The sequence below is a fragment of the Panthera uncia genome, assembly GCF_023721935.1.
Source record: "Panthera uncia isolate 11264 chromosome B3 unlocalized genomic scaffold, Puncia_PCG_1.0 HiC_scaffold_1, whole genome shotgun sequence".
NCBI lineage: Eukaryota > Metazoa > Chordata > Mammalia > Carnivora > Felidae > Panthera > Panthera uncia.
Window position 1 is genome coordinate 38328569 of NW_026057582.1, and position 17854 is coordinate 38346422.

At 41.3% G+C, this 17854-nt stretch overlaps 1 protein-coding gene across 1 annotated transcript in view; it reads right to left on the reverse strand.

Moving 5' to 3' along the window:
• The window catches only part of PRKCH (protein kinase C eta), a 232227-nt gene that overhangs the window by 155672 nt on the left and 58701 nt on the right, over positions 1 to 17854 (reverse strand). Inside the window, exon 2 of the mRNA XM_049611510.1 lies at positions 8971 to 9034. Within this exon, the coding sequence (XP_049467467.1) occupies positions 8971 to 9034 (64 nt within the window). The remainder of the gene's footprint in view (positions 1 to 8970; positions 9035 to 17854) is intronic.

The window sequence follows — 17854 nt, forward strand, 5'->3', positions numbered from 1 at the left end:
TTTGTTTTAAGTAATTGCAATACCATAATCATACCTAAATAATATTAATAATTCCTTAATTAATAATTTCTTAATAATTTCCAATCTCTGTTCCCATTTCCTCAGTGCTTTCCTGGGGGTTATTGTCTGTTTTACAATTTGTGTTTGAATTGGGATAGAATGTGGTCCATATATTGAAACTGGTGAATATGTCACTCTTCTGTTATTTTGGTTTTCTCACCCTCTCTTTTCTTTCTTCTAATTTGTGGTTGAAAAAAACCAAGTCTCTCATACTGGAAAATTTTCCAGTCTAGATTTTGCTGATAACATTCCATAGTGTCATTTAAAATGTTCCCGTCCTCGAGGCACCTGGGTGGCTCAGTCGGTTGGGCAGCGGACTACAGCTCAGGTCATGATCTCCTGGTCTGTGGGTTCGAGCCCTGCATCGAGCTCTGTGCGGACAGCTCAGAGTCTGGAGCCTGTTTCCAATTCTGTGTCTCCCTCTCTCTCTGCCCCTTCCCTGCTTGCTCTCTGTCTCTCTCTGTCTCTCTCAAAAATAATAAAACATTTTTAAAAATTAAAAATAAATAAATAAAATTAAAAAAAAAAAAATGTTCCCGCCCTCTAACCTGGTGAGTAGATCTGGAAGCCTGACCAGATTCAGGCTTGACTTTTTAAGCAGAGCTACCTCACAGATGGTGGTGACTGTATTTTTCTTTCTAGGGACCAACCATTTAAATTTGAGGTACCGTAAGTCAGGCAGACTTCACTTATGCAAACCTAATCTTAAAATCTCACACCATATTTCTTAGCAGGATAACAATGCAGCAACATATTTTTGATTTGTTCTCACACGGAGATATCACTATTTTAACTTAATTTCTCTCTGTTACTTCTCTTCCAAGTATAGCAGTTATCAATTCACTCTGATGCGTTTTCATCAGATTCCTTTATTTCAATCTTGGTTGGGTTTCTTTGGGTTGTGGTTTGGTCACTCCCCTCTTCTAGGTAAAAATTATTCCAATACAGTGACAATCATAAACAGGGCCAGATCCTGCCATTCTGTCAGCATCCAGCAGTGGCACTGAAATCTAGGTCTGTTGCATCACCACAATCAATTTCGTCTTGGTTAGGTTGCAGATCCAGTTGTTAGCCCCAGAAAGGTTTAGTCAGAATGAAATAAAGAGTGACACACAAGACAGCTTCTTCAAAATAACAAATCACTTCGTCCGTGTCTACTTCAACAGCGCTGCTCAGGGGAATTCTGCATCTGATCAAGAGCAACGCCTTTGTTAAGATGAACAATGGTGATGGGTTTCTGATGCGGTTGATAACGTTATGCCTTCGGCTCCGTGCGGGACTTACACGAAGAGTTTTTCATGTTCCATCTTAATTCAGTGAGGAGCTCTGTAGGTTTTTGAGCAGATTCATTCTTACCCCAGCCTTAAGAATAAACCCGCACACAGCACACTGTACCAAACTTTGGAGCCACTACAGTTAACACCAATTCAAACGTTACTTTTCAAAGCCTTTTGTGTGCTGCTCTTTATTCAAACTTCATTATCAAACATTTTGATGCCAATTTGAAAGACATTATGCTATTTGGTGAGACAGTCCCTGGCACACAGTAAGCACTCAAACATTACTGAATGAGTGATGAATATATATATATAAACAAAATGGGTGTTCATTCAGTAAACCCTCAACATAGCTTGACTGAGTGGGACAGATTGTATGCTTGATCTTAGCCAAAAGGCCGAGAAGCGATTGGACAGGTTGTAATCCATGAGCTGGAGTCATTACGTGCTGGTGTTCCACAGAGTTCTGCTGTCAGTCAGCCTTGGTTTTGTCTCTCAATCTCCTTGCTGGGCCATAGATCCGTCTTTCGCTGACACCTACAGCTATATCTTGGGACCAGATCTCTTGCCAGACTTCACGTTCTTATTTCCAATCCCTCCTAGACATCTCCACTTGGGTTTCCCATAAGCATTTCAAACTCCACCTATTCAAGCTGAATTCATCACCTTCCATTCCTTTATTTCTACCCTGGTGAATGACTCCACAGTATCATTTGAGTCTCATCCCTGTTCATCCCTGACATCCAGTGAGCCGCCAACTCCTGTTGGTTATACTATGTATACATTTCTCACAGCTGTCCCCTTCTCTCCATCCACCTCCACAGATTCCAACTTAAACCAGGCTCTACGGAGCTCTCTCTTAGACAACTTTAATAGTCTCTTAAAAGCTTTCCACACCTTTGTCTCCTCTTAGGCTCTAACACCCCCTAGCTCCCAGCCCCTGGAACCCACTGCTACCAAAGGAGATCTTATTTCTCTCTGCTTAGAACTCTTCATTGGCACCCATCACTTCTACTAACCTAGAAGTGATATGCCCACGTAATTTATCTTCTAAGCTTTTGAGAGTGAAAGGTGGCCCTGTTAATAGTTACCCTGGTACAGGAGACAAAACTGTGACCGTTCCAGGCAAACCATCACAGAAGGCCCTCCCACGTGTCTGGCCACATCTCCCTCACACTCCTCAAACTCCGATGCCTCCCCACTACTTTCAGTTTCTGGAACATGCTGCTGCTCTGTCACCTCTGTGCCTCTGTACAAACTGTCTTCCCCTCTTAAACTATCCTCCCCTCCTGGCACATTTCTATTTATCATTTGAACTTCCTTTAAACATCACCTCCCCTGTGAAGCTTTCTCTAAAACCTTCTGGCTGATCTGATTACACATTCCTACACGCCACGACCATGCCTTGGACCCATTCCCATGGTGGGACCTGGGTGCCTGTCCTGCACACATAGGGCGCGTCTACCCTCTCTCCTACGAGCTCCCTCAGGAAAGTGCCTAAGTCCTGTTCATCTTTATCTCCCCAGCATCTGTGGCGAATCACAGGTCTGCACCCAGCAGGTGTTTCCCATGTCCTTTCTCAGTCATGTCTTACATTTAATAAAAGCTTTTTTGCCTTAGCTGCTATTTCAGTGTAATTAATGACAGATAAGAAAATGAGAGAGGAAGAAATGAGGAGTAGTCAGCAGCTCCTAATACCAGTCCTGTATATCGCAGATCACTGCCCCATGTAAGCAATTTCTTAAGGAGAGCTTTGGAATTCTAGAATCTGAGCTGGTGGCAGAACTCCTAAAGGAAGTCATGAAAGGAAAATAGGCATAGAGATAAGTCAGGAGCATATTAGTCATTGTTCACTAACTTCTTGAGGCTTCTGAAAATATAATGTCAAAATAAAACAAACCTGCTTGAGTATTCATGGGGTCCCAGGCAGGGGTCTTGTTACCATAATAGGAACATGGAGACAGGAACCCCACTAGCATACTTTCATAAAGCACTCTACAGTTTGCAAAGCATTACACATTTTAACATCTGACCTTCAAAACCACAGCCTCAGATGCACCCTGAAGCTCAACCGATATTTCTCGAGCTTTGACCATCCCTCAGGGATCCCAGGCTGATGCTCGTTTGACAGCCCGAGACACAGGGCAGGCCCGACTTCATAGTGCTTTTTTAATATAAAGTCCTTCAGCATCCAAGATAAGAATAGAACTCTAGGGGCGCCTGGGTGGCTCAGTCGGTCGCGCATCTGATTTCAGCTCAGGTCACGATCTCACGGCTCATGAGTTCGAACCTCGCGTCTTGACAGTTCAGAGCCTGGAACCTGCTTCAGATTCTGTGTCTCCCCTTCTATCTCTCTCTCTCTCTCTCTCTCTCTCTCTCTCTCTGCCCTTCCCCACTTGTGCTCTGTCTCTGTCTCTCTCAAAACTAAACAAACATTAAAAAAAAAAACTAAAAAAAAAAAAAAAAAGATAAGAACTAGAGCTCCAAATATCCTAACTGTCAGCCTGTCATTTTATGGCCAGGGATAACCTAGAGTGGCTGACAGGAGTGAAGCCAAACCAGGGACATTCTCACACTGCCAGGCTCAGGCCGCTGCCACAGCTATAGCAGGTACATGGTGGGGCTCCATTTCCTCATGTAACACAGAGAGGCAGCTATCACGTCCTCTGCATTTGACAAGGGAGCTGTGCTCTAAAGCAGCAGCAATGTGCAAACCCAAGCTGTGCCCCAGCTTAGGAGCCAACATGACAAGGCAATGCTCCCACAGTCTAGAGAGAATAGATCCGAGGTTCTAAGATATATCCCGCACATAGATGCCACCGCTCCTGAAATGTCAACATTAAAAATCTATTTCTCATGGATAAAACATCAATTTTAGCATCTTTTAAAATATGCAGCCACACCTAGGAGGAGTAGAGTACCAAGATATTGATCACTATCACTTCAGTGTGAATTCGCCCATGAATTCATTATCTTCCTTATTGCCAACTGTTTGTAGAGAGAGGAGATCACTAGGCACCTTACCGGAGTAAGACACAGTTAAAGGCAGAGAGCAAAAAGAACTAACTTACAGGGGATGTAGGATTTACCAAGGAGGAACTTGGCCAGCCTCCCAATTTTACCCAGGGTCACCTCTAAAAGGGCTACCCTTGCAATGACCTGGTAAGAACCCAGCCCTAGTAATATTTGGCATTTGTTTCTTCTTATCATTAAAACTAATAAATTAATATAATAAGAATATCCGTAAGAATTCCAGTGCCAGTGTTTTAGTGTTGCCGGTGTACATTTAAAGAGGATAGAAACTTAATATAATTTAGTCCTACAGAGGTGGCATAACTCTTAAAAAAAGAAGTCACGTAATGACTACAGCACATCCAGATGTGGTCTAATGTGCATGGCCTTACTCCCATGTAACTTAGCGCAGAAAGATAGTTCAACACATGGAGAACCTCACCCACTTCGCACTCTGTCACTTCTCTCATGCCTGGGTTTGTCTATACCATGGTTTTGGCCATGTTCCACGTGCTATGAGAATGTTCTAGCAACAGTGGTCTGTGATATCACATTCTATTTTATTTGCACTCGCAGTGGACTCATTTTTCTCACAAACCCCCTATGTACAAGATACCAAGCAAAACAAAAAGGTCAAACTGGAATCTGGACTGCTTTTTCATGTCCAAGTATCCCACATCTCTGCTAATTTCCATATTGGAGCAAAACATCTGATAAGATGCAACAACTGAGACGACAGAAAAATTAAACATTAACATTAAAACAATTCGCCCACACGAATAAGAACAGTCAGCTGAGAGGAGAGAAAACCAATTTTCAAAGGCGTCACCAATTTGCAAAATGCCAACATCAAATGGACAAACCAGTAAGCCACATGCTTAAAAACGTTCACAAAGATTTTAGTAATGGTGGAGTAGTTTTTAATTGGCTAACCCTCCCACCGAAAAGAATTAAAGCCTCTATAAAATATATCTTAAAACAATTAGTTAAAAACACTGGAGAGCAGCCAAAAAAGGACAGAAATTGGAGGGAATCTGACACGTGAAAGAAGGGAGTTGCACTGGTCAAGATCCATTATTTATGGGCCATCTCCCAAGATTATTCCGCCGGCTGCAAAGGGCCAAATCAACAGAATTCAAACAGAAAGCTAGGGTTTCATCGGCTTGAGGAGTAAAATGACAAGATTCAGAAACAGATGAATGGAAACTGAGCAGAGAACACCTGAAAAGAAGGCCACAGTGACAAGAATCCCCAAATCTATTAACTCCTCCAATCTGTGCATGTGCATGGGAGATTCGAAAAGGTCCACAAAAAGCAAGAACTAGAAGGCTGAAAGAAAGGAGATGAGATTTCTGTTTCTCACTGTAGGACAGTGAGTCTGAAGCCCAAGTCCCATAAAGTTAAAGGGACTTAAAACACCTTGGGCTTTCTACTGAAACCCCAACTTGATTACACCTTATGAGTGAAAACTATGTCCCAGGACTATGGAATTTGTCCAAGAACTAAGGGGGAAGGGTTAAAAAAAAAATCCTACTCTCAAAAGCCTTCACAAGGCTTTTAAGGTGATAACCAGTATTTTAGCTGCCTGCTAGAAAATAAAGAACAGAAGAGAAAAACCATAAGAAAAAGCCCTTGCTAAAATTTAAGTTACTCTTGATTTAAAAGAAAAAGAAGAAAAAAACAAACCGATCAGAAAACTAGGACTTGAAAGAACTTCCTCAATTGTGATGAAAAGTATTTACAAACTGCATACACCTAACATTATACTTAGTAGGGAAAGACTAAATTCCTTCTTTCTAAAATTAGTTATGAGACAAGGAGGTCTGTCCTAGAGGCCTCCAGGCACAATAAGACATGAAACGGAAATAAAAGCCATAAGTATTAGGAAAGAAAAAGAAAACTGCCTTTATTCATAGACAACATGATTATTTACAGAGAAAATCCTAAGATATCTCCCCCTCCAAAAAAAAATACTCTAATAGAAGTAATAATGGAATGTTTTTTAAGGTCATAGGATGCAAAGTCAAGAAACAAAAAAATTCATTTCTATATACTGCTAACAATTTCAAATTAAAACTTCTAAATACCATTTATAACAGCATCAAGAGTTTAAAATACTTAGGAATACATTTTTAAAAATGTACAAGATCTCTATATTGAAAATTATATAGAAATGTTAATACTGGTATAGATGAGAAACATTAAAAGCCATTGGTAAGTGGAGAAATATACCATGTTTATGGATTTGTAGATGTTCACAATTGTTCAGATGTCAGTTCTCCTCAAAGTGACCTATAGATTCAATACAACTTAATTTGAAATCCAACAGGCTTTTGTGTGGAAATTGATAAGCTGACTCTAAAACTGACATCAACATTTTAAATACTGTGGGGCCCCTGGGTGGCTCAGTCAGTTAAGCATCCGACTTCGGCTCAGGTCATGATCTCACGGTTCATGAGTTCAAGCCCCATGTCGGGCTCCGTGCTGACAGCTCAGAGCCTGGAGCCTGCTTCGGATTCTGTCTCCCTTTCTCTCTCTGCCCTGCCCCTGCTCCAAGGTGATCCAATGGAAAAATGAAAGTCTTCAACAGATGGTAGGTAGTATAACAACTGGATTAGAGAATGGAGAAAAGAAATGTCAACCCCTTCACACACAAATATTAAGAAGGAACAAAAACTTAAATATAACATAACACAGGCCTAAACATAAAGGCTAAGCCTAAAAGCTTCTAAAAGAAAATGGGAGAATATTTTTGTGACACTATGACAGATTTTTTAAGGAGGATACAAAATATATAAAACTATGAAAGAAGAGATTGATAAATTGGACTTCAGAGAAAATTTTTTTAAACATTGATTTTTTGAGAGAGAGAGAAAGAGTACACACAGGGGAGGAGCAAAAGGAGAGGGAGAATCTTATTCAGGTTCCACACTAGCCCTGAGCCCGAGGCAGGGCTTGATCTCATAACTGTGAGATCTTGAGCCAAAATCAAGAGTTGGATGCATAACCAACTGAGCCACCAAGGTGTCCCTGGACTTCAGAAAAATTTAAAACTTCAGCTCAAGTGTTAAGAAAGTGAAAAGGCAAGCCACACCCTTGGAGAAACTATTCACAATACAAATTTCTCACAAAGAATGCTTATCTAGAAACACAAACAACTCCTATAAATCAATAATAAAAAGCCAAACTCAGTTTCAGAAAACAAAAGACTTCATGCACTTAGGAAGAAAATGACCAATCAGCCCATGAAAAGGTATTCAACATCAGGGAAATGCAAATTAAAACCACAAGATATTATTTTATACCCACTAGAATCTCTAAAATTAAAGAGGATAAACATACCAAGTATTGGTGAGGATATGGGATAATTGGAATGTTCAATACATTGCCCGTGAGAATATAAAAATATGACCACTTTAGATAAACATTTGAGAGTTTCTTAAAAAAATTTTAATGTTTATTTATTTTTGAAAGAGAGAGAGCGCCCATGCGGGCACGTGTGCACAGGAGTGGGGGAGAGGCAGAAAGAGAGAGGGAGAACTCATGTACCGCGAGATCATGACCTGAGCCCAAGTCAGATGCTTAACGGACTGAGACACTCAGGCACCCCAAACATTTAAGAGTTTCTTATAAAGTTGAACATGTATCTCCTTTATTATCCAGCAATTCCATCGCTACCCAAGAGAAATGAAAGTGTACGTCAACAAAAATGTATGTATAAGAATGGGCAAAACAGCATTATTCATAATAACCAAAAATAGGGAAGACTCCAAATGTCCATCAAGAAGAGAATGGGTAAACACGTTCTACTACGTTTATATAATGGAATACTCAGCAATAGAAAGGAACAGGATGCTGATGCACACAATGACCTGAGTGGATCTCAAAGAAATTATGCTCTGCGCAAGAAACCGACACAAAAGAGAACATACTATGTAGTTCCATTTATATAAGCTTCGAGAATAGAAAAAACTACGGTGAGAAAACAAAACAAAACATCCCATTTATTGCATCGGGAGGCTGACTGGGAAAGGGCAGAAAGGGAACTTTCAGAGTGGTGGAAATGTTCTTTATTTTGGATTGGGGTGTTGTTTACATGGTTGTGTGCATTTGCCAAAGCTCAAATTCTTCACCAATGATCTGTGCATTTCACTATATGTAAATTTTACCTCATTTATTTTTTTAAAAATTAGGGATGGGAGGTGGAAGAGGAATAGAATCCTTTAAAGGAGAGAATGAGACAAAGATTATAAGAAAGGGAACATGATCCTTAAATTTTTAACACATTCAGGGGCAAACTAAAAGGTTGGCCCCAAGCCAAAAATCTGAAGCACAATTTAATAGGCATGAACGAAAAGAGGCAAGAACCAATTCGGCTAAAATGATGATGAAGAAAATAAAACAGTGCATATGTTAAATCACGAGATTGTCAGATTTAGCAAATATGTTGAATCTGGCAACCCAAAGCAATAGATCCTTAGAAACAAAACACCAGCCCACCCAACATAAAACAATTTTCTAAAGCATCTTCTACAAAATGCTCTTTTTATAATTTCCATGTTAGAAATTCTTACTGTGTATGAACTAACTTATACCAGGAACAGCCAAAACTTATCCTTACCTTCAGTGAAGCTCCCTGTTAGGGTTATTACCACAAATACTTTCCCTTCTGGCTCCAGATCCACCTAGAAAGAGAAAAGAATTGTGTGTCATATTCTAATTGTAAAGTATTTTTTTGAGGGCCTCAAATAATTCTTTACAAAGAGGTCTACATTGTGCAAATCACAGCCATAAATCAGACCTCAGCAGTCTTTCATTCAACAGTAGGGGAATAAGAAACGAGTGCACAAGAAACTACAAAGATAAAAAAGCAAATCTAAGAGAAACAGTTCTTTCAATAAGTTTTCCTGGTCTTAAATTGTATTCTCTTCCATTTTGGCTCCTTGTGATATTATTGAGAAGTACGCAAAAACTTGGTCACTGTTTCTGAGACATTCCTAGCTGACGTCAGGGCAACATTTTATTAACCCACATGGCGGGTGTATGAAATAGAGAAACAATGGCAACATACAAGGTAATGAACAAATGTGGCATAGTCAGTTGTAACCTTTCCTTTTAGGAAGTAAAAAGTAGGAGAAGACTGTCTCCATCTCTACCATTTTCTCTAAGTGTAGTTCATCTTCAGGAAGCACCAGGGAAGGCAATTCAGGAGCTTTGCATGCACTGCTCTTGCTCATTCCCGGAGCGTCAACTTCCTTTAAAGCTCTTAATCTATGCTCTGAGATATCAAGACATCCGCTCTGCAAACCAGGCAGCTTGCAGTCTCCCAGCTAGGTCTCATCCTCCACACACACTCGGGTTCCCAAAGACCCTCATGCAGCATGCCTCCGGATTTGGGCAGCGCCCTCTAGATCTGCTCTGATCACACTTATTCCAGGTAGACAGGCTCTGCCCTCTCCGTGCTGCGTGCTAACCTTGAACTCCCCAAGAACACCTCTGGGCCTTGGACTGTGAGGTTCTTCTGGCCCCCAATATGTGAATTTACAGCTGTAAAAATCTTGTCAGCTCCATTTCTGCCTTTCACTTTTCATCTGAGAGAGAGAGGTCCAGAGAAGCTGAGTACAGATACAACTGGTCATTTTTGGTAGAATATTACATTTAAAGAAGCTGCAAATCGTATGGTATCGTGTCCAAACTAGGCAAGGACATGGCCTCCAGCCTGACTGCCCCAGCTGGTCCAGGTCTCTGGGCAAGGTCTTTAACCACCCCAAGCTTCGCTGTTCTCATTCAAAAGTCAGTGACATCACTATTCAGCATTTCTGGCATGGCTTCCACCAGATGAGCTCAAAGAGCCTTGACAGTGCTATTTACTGTTTTTACTGTACCCATAGGTGACAAAGACTGGTGGAAAAAACACATTGACCTTACATATTTTTTTAATACCACGCTCCAATTCCATACTTTTTCAAAATAAAAGATGCCTGTTTTGCTCTGACTCAGAAAGTGTCACCTGTACAACAGCCTATTCTTATAAACCCCCCATTCTTCTGCACAAAATCTGCTGTCACGGTGTTACCACACTGTAGATCACCCCAGTGTTCAAACCGGCTACTTACCTCATGACTACCGCTTAGTTAACAATAACCCCTTAACTATCTTAATACCACTTGTGAACCTTTATGGAACAGTTCTGAAAATAGAGCTCTCTGGAGAGATGACTAAACAGGATGTCAGTCTCTAATTGTCTCCACTCTCTGCCTTGACTTGTTTCAAGTCAAAAATATGTTATTTTTACAAGCCACTCCCTCATCTTCAATATAAAGGCCTGGCAGAAAGCACAGGCATGCACACACATTCAACTCACAATATAAACTGCTGTTGGCACAGAAGGAGCTGCTGCCAGCCTCCAGACAGACAGACAGACTGCCGGGGCCGCCTCCGAGATCCTGTGGTCCACGGCCAGCCCGTAAACTCCCTGCAACACTGCCCTGCGGGCCCACAAAGAAGGCCACTCCACCCCCACGGGCCCAGAGCTGCTCTGACAGCCGGAGGTGCCACCACACGGAATCAGGAGCCCTCACAAGTAAAACGGGTTTGCTTCCTCATTTTTGACCACTGCCACCGTCACCATGGAAAAGCCAGCCTCAAACACCAGCATCAAGCCTAGCCCAGCTAAGACCCCTGACCTTAGAAGAGGGCTTTACAAACTACTCGTCCACCATCAGTCTGACAGGAAAACAATGGCGTGGGTTGCACACAACAGGGATTCTGCAACAGAAGATACGTGCATGTCACACAGTAAGGAAAAGTGCTATGCTGTGAAACTGCTGTTTGCGGTTTCATACGCATGTTTAAGAGTATACTGGGTTTTGGTGTAAAAATGTATCTCTCACCAAAAGCAGAAGTGTTTCCACCATTAGTTTCCATGCATTGATACTAGTCTTTCCTCTACAGCTATGGTGGCTATTTTCTCTCCAGGTAGAACATCCATTCCAGCCTCCAGGAACAGCACTTCTGCTTGATTTGAGAACTATCCCTCCCTTATGGTGGTCCAGATGGTACGGCTGGGATTCTACTCCTAGTTCCAGATTGGACATGTGACCCAGGCCTTGCCAGTCAAGGCACTGAATTCTTCCAGCCACGATGGCTGGCCTGGAGCTGACACATACCCTATAACCAATCATCTGAGTAATCACTATTCCCTACCCACAGTAACTGGCTCAGGTGTGGGCACAAAATCTAACTGGATCCAATTAGGAATCCTGGATCTATAAGGAAGAGACAAGATCTCACTTCTGCTGAGCTTTAATCTAGAAGGACATAAACTTGGGAGTGTCCGGCACCCTTCCTGTCACCACATTGGGCTAAAGAAGGAAGCCAGTTACAAAGAGAAAGCCAACAGACAGAAAGAGACCAGGTCTTATTGTCATTTACATCCTTAGATCCAGCAAGTCTTGATTCTTCTGGACTTTTCAGTTATCTGAGCCTGTAAATTCCTTTTGCTTTGGCCAGTTTGAGTAGGGTGTCCTATCATCTGTACCCAAAAGATTATCCAAATTGGCAGCCAAAGAAAATTAGTCAACTATTTAAAAACAGTTATTGCCTCCCCTCTACACCTTCAAACATCCATTTTACCCCTACACTCTGATCCTCTGCCTCCTTTTGGCATCGAAACAGCTTCTGCAACCAATGACAAATACAAAATACAAAAAAAAGAAAAAACCACTGTCAAATACAAAGATATGTGTTTTCATGTCCATTCATTTCTGCAGCTCTGATCCTCTTGACAGCTTCCTTCTTTATGATTTCCTTGCTCCTTATTTCCAGGGCACCCACTTTCCTCATCTTCTCACTGTTCTCTTTCTCTCTCAGACTCCTTTCCAACATTTCTCTCTCGCGCGAGCGCGCGCGCGTTTCTTTCCGGCACCTCTTTCTCTCGGGTTGCCTTTAAACCATGCTAAGCCCTCTGTTTCTTCCTCTGTGTTTCTTCCTCTGAGTCTGCTTCAGATTCTGTCTCCCTCTCTCTCTGCCCCTCCCCCATTCACATTCAGTCTCCATCAGAAATTAAAAAAATTAAAAAAAAATTAAAAGAAAAAACTAAAAACTCATCCTTATAGGAAGACATTCCCAGACCTTTTATTTTTTTCCCTTTGAGAGAGAGAACGTGCATTCACGTGCACGAGTGGAGGAGGGGCAGACAGAGAGGGAGGGAGAATCTTAAGCAGGCTTAATGTCCAGTGCAGAGCCTGATGCAGGGATCAATCTCACAACCATGAGATCATGACCTGAGCTGAAATCAAGAGTCAGATGCTTAACCAACTAAGCCACCCAGGCGCCCCAATTTTCCCAGACCTCTTCAAGCAGTTGGACAACTTTGCACCATTCTAGACACCGTTGCTAGAACCCACATCATGCTACAGTCATTATGCCCTGTCCCTTAGAATCTACCTTGAACATAAGAGGACTGAAACATTTGTGGAACTAATGAGTAAATAAGTTAACACAATGTAAGTATCCCAAGCTCCTTCAGTAGCTTCCTACAAGGCATGGTTTTCTCCTCCTTCCACATTCAGATCAGTTTCCTCCAGATATGCCTTAATTTATCCATATACCCTTAAAAAGGGTATACAGGTAAGTATGACCTGTAGGTAGTCAGCCTGTAGGTATGACTGGGTCCTTACAGAGGAGAGCAAAATAACACCAACCTTGATCTTGTCAGTGACACTGTCCATTGCTGATGCAGCTTCAGACTGCGTGAGCACTATGAGAAGCCCTAGTGAGCCAGGTTGAGTTTGCTATCAACTAAAACCTCTGCACCTCTTCTATGTGCCATCAGGCTCTGTTTCCCACATCCTGTGTAGTGGTTAGGCCCAAAATCCTAGGAGCTTCCTATTTTCTCCCTAGAACTACAGTTTGTTCTAGGCCCCAAGGTTTGCTACATCCCACATCCACTTGGTCCAAATAATTTTCCTTCTCAGCTTTATGGCCTCCAATGTCAGGGCATGGGTTAGCTATGTCATCATCTAAAGCACTGAGAGAATGTCCAACAGAAAAAGGCTGAGGCCAGAGTGTTAGGGAGGCTTCACATAGAAATGGATACATTTAGCATTCTTTCTGTAACAGACATTCAGGGAGAAATAACTATACTAACACTTCTCTCCAATAGACCACTTCTGTGGGTCAGAAGGGCACTCCTGGGTGCTGTCAAAACTCAGAAAGCAATAGACTTTTCTTTTTGTTTAATTTACATCCAAGTTAGTTAGCATATAGTATAACAGTGATTTCAGGAGTAGATTCCTTAATGCCCCTTACCCGTTTTAGCCCATCCCCCTTCCCACAAGCCCTCCAGTAACCCTCTGTTTGTTCTCCATATTTATGAGTCTCTTATGTTTTATCCCCCTCCCTATTTTTATATTTTTGCTTCCCTTCCCTTATGTTCATCTGTTTTGTATCTTAAAGTCCTCCTATGAGTGAAGTTATATGATATTTGTCTTTCTCTAATTTCCCTTAGCATAAAACCCTCTAGTTCCATCCATGTAGTTGCAAACGGCAAGATTTCCTTCTTTTTGATTGCTGAGTAATACTCCATTATATATATATATATATATATATATATATATATACACACACACACATATATATATATACACACATATATATATACACACATATATATATACCACATCTTCTTTATCCATTCACCCATAACAATGGACTTTTTAAAAATGACATTATAATGCACAAATAGTATTAAGTCAACAAATGGCGCTGTAACCAATGGATGTCTATATGCAAAATAGTGAACTTCAACTCTTACATTGTAAATTACACAAAAATTAACTCAAAATGGATCACAGACCTAAAGAAAAACCTAAAAATTTAATACTTCAAGAAAAATACACAAGGGAAAGTTGGGGGGAATCCTGGGTTAGACAAATTTTTCTAGATATGAAACCAAAAGCACAATCCATGGAAGAAAAAAATAACAAATTGGACTTCATCAAAATTAAAGTTTCTCTCTTTGAAAGACCTGCTCAAGAGTATGAAATATGAATCACAGATTAGGATAAAATAGTTGAAAATAGTATAAAACAGATTAGGAGTAAATCCTATATCTGATAAAGTATTTGTATCCAGAATGGAGGACTTACAAAACTCACTAATAAAACGAACAATCTAACTTTTCAAAGATGGGTTTCATCACTTCATGTTTCACTGAAGAAGATATACAGATGGCAAATAGGTACATAAAAACAAGCTCAACATCATTACTCATTAGAGAAATGCAAATTAAAACCACAATGCAATAACAATATATACCTCTTAGGATGGCTAACATTGAAAAGTGCAACCATACTGTTTGCACAAATACGGAATAACTGAAATTCTCACACACTATTGATGTGACTGTAGAATGGCACCATTACTCTGGAAACAGTTTGACATTTTCTTAAAAAGTTACACAACACACACACCTCCCATTTGATCCGGCCATTCCGCTCCAGGTATATACCCAAGATTAAAAACAGCATATGTCCATACAAAGACATGCACACAAATGCTCACAGGAGTTTTTAAAATGTGGTATAGCCATATACTGGAATAGCATTCAATAATAAAAAGAATGAACTGTTGATGCATGCAACAGCATGGAAGAATACTGAATGAAAGAAACCAAACAAAAAAGAGTACATTCTGTCTAGAAAAGGCAAACTAATCTATAGTGACAGAAAAGTGATCAGGGGTTGCCTGGGCGCAAGGGTAAGGAAAATAGGACAAGTGATAGGGAAGGATTACCACGGGGCATGAGAGTACCAACACAATTAAATGGAAAAAGAATATTCTTTTTAACTAATGGTGCTAGGACAACTGGATATCCACATGCCAAGGAATGAAGGTGGCCTGTACCTTATACCATATGTAAACATGAACTCAACGTGGATCAGAGACCCAAAGGCAGAGCTAAAACTATAAAATTCTTAGAAGAAAGCCTAGGAGTAAGTTTTCCTAACCTTGGGTTAGACAATGGTTTCTTAGGTAGGACATCCAAGTACAAGATATGACATCAAGTACAAGAATATGGACAAGCGACAAAAAAAAAAGTGATAAGTTGGACTGCATCAAAGTTAAAAACTTTTAAGGTAGGAAAACAGAGTCTATACCTCACCGCCCAGATACCCTTTCCCAAGGGCCGCTCTCATCAACTTTCCCCTTCGAAGCCTCAGCTGGCTTCCCGGTGCCTTCAGAATAAAACTCAAGCCGCTCCACCTGGCTTTCTGGGCTACCTGGGCTCCCTTTCACTGCCTCCACATTAATTTATCCAAACCTCTTATTCAAGCTTCCATTCTTTAAACCTGCTCATCCAGTCAGGCCTATCTCCTCACCATGGCTTAGCCGTTCCTTTGCTCATGCTGTTATCTCTGCTTGGAAATTCTCTCTTCACCTAGCCACTCATTCAAACCTTTACTGAATTATTCCTAGGGCTGGGATTATCTCCAGGTGCTCAGGATTTCCCAAAGTAGCTCCCTAGGGCTACCGGTGGGATATGGAACCCAGTGTACCTGGTGAAAATGAACCAGCCATAGGAGTTGAAGGAAGGAACTTTTTCCAGGAAGATCTTGACATGAGCATTGATCCCTCTAGTCTCAAAATTCCTATCTTGAGTATTATCTGAATACTTACCTATGCCCTTGAACAATTAGATAAAATTTCATATACTTATATCTTGTCACTTGCAGTAAGTCTGTAAGCTCCACTCCAGCAGGATCTGACACTTTTATGTTCCCCAAAGGGCCTAGCAAAGTTCCTTGAACCAAATAAACACTCAACAAATATCTGTTGATTTAGTCTAATGAGTTGAATTGGAAGCTGCATTTGATCACCTCAATTTCATCACCTATAAATTGGGAATAATATCCCCACATGCTATAATAAACATGTGAGAGCACTTCACAAAATATAAAAGCACGCCAAAATGACACCAAGGCATACCAGTAGCATGTGGAGTTCATGGGCCCACGGCCTAGGCATCCTGCTCTGTTTGCTTGATGTTCCCACTAGATCTCTAGGATCCCCTCCCTCCCCTCTACACCCCTACCCTGTGTTTGCCTTCCCTTGGCATCACTTGGCAGAAGCTGAACAAGTCACTTACATCCCGACTCTGTCTCCTTGGTCATGAAATGAGAGGACTGTCTAAAAACCTTTCTAGCTCTGATGTTGCATGATTCTAAACAGGCTTAGATAAAAGCCTACACACAGGACTCAACGGAAACACTCATTTAATTAACTGGTAATAATTTACAACCATTTCCCTTCACAAAAGGCATTAGAATTGATCATAGACAGGAACCTTCTGTCTACTTAATATTCATCTTGTCCTGGGATAAGCAGAGGGATCTAGCATATTAAAAGAAAAAAAAAAACAATCCTTTATTTGGGCAAAAGTAGAAGTTCACCTAGACTCTGGGCCTTGAGCCAAACATCTGTGAGATTCAGATTTTTGGCTTGGTGGCTTGTTTCTATAACTTTTCTCAGTCCTGCTCTCTAGCGATAAGTAACCACCTAAAACCGTGATAAAGCATTTCACAATTCTCTTTCAGCTGAAACTATCAGGCTTAAGAATGAGAGTTCATATCTCCAACAAGGAAATATACAGCTGTGTTCTTTAATAATACAAATAACAGCTACTATGTCTTGAGTTTATCAATATGTAGGAGCTAAGTGCCTGACCTACATTGTTTCTCACCTTCACCACCTGCAAGTATCACCACCACCACTATACGGACGGGAAAAATGGAGGCTCAGAGAGGTAATGGAATTGACCAAGGTCACCAGCAGTGAAGGCCAAGACAAGACCCAGATTCAATGAAGATCACATATTGGTTCCATAGCAGCCTGTCTCAAGGCTGCAATGTGTGATGGCATCTGTCTATGGGTTACTGCAGGCTTACCTCTTGCCTTTTGCTCCCCTGATGCCAGTTTGCCTGTGTTTCTGGCATGGTAGGTCATCACATCACCTGTCTCCTTTGGGAACTCAGGCAAGACTCATGCCATCAGCACCTGAGGATGCTCCCTGTCAAATGCCAGTTTTCCTCAGTGTTCCAGGCTCGCCTCCTCACTGCCAAGGCCAGTGGTAGTGGCACCAGCCTGACGGTGTCACTAGATGGCTCCCCATGGGGGGTACGAGGCAGGAGCTGCTAAGCATAGCAAATCTGTGCTGGAGCTGGTAAAAAGCAGTGGGCAGCTCAGGACCCATTAGTCATCTGCCGGGAGGACCCGAGTCAGTGTCATGTGCTGTAGACAGACAACACATCCCCTCGCTGTGGGAAGGCATTTATAGCAAAAGGGGGTGAATGAGGCAAATCCCACAGCCCTGCTGATTTTCTATTTTCATCTAACAATCAGACAAGTTTTAGGAGTTAAAAACACACTAAGAGGTATCACAGATTAAAATTATCAGAAAAAGGTGGCAAAAACTGAACAGAAGAGTGAGGCTTATCAAATCT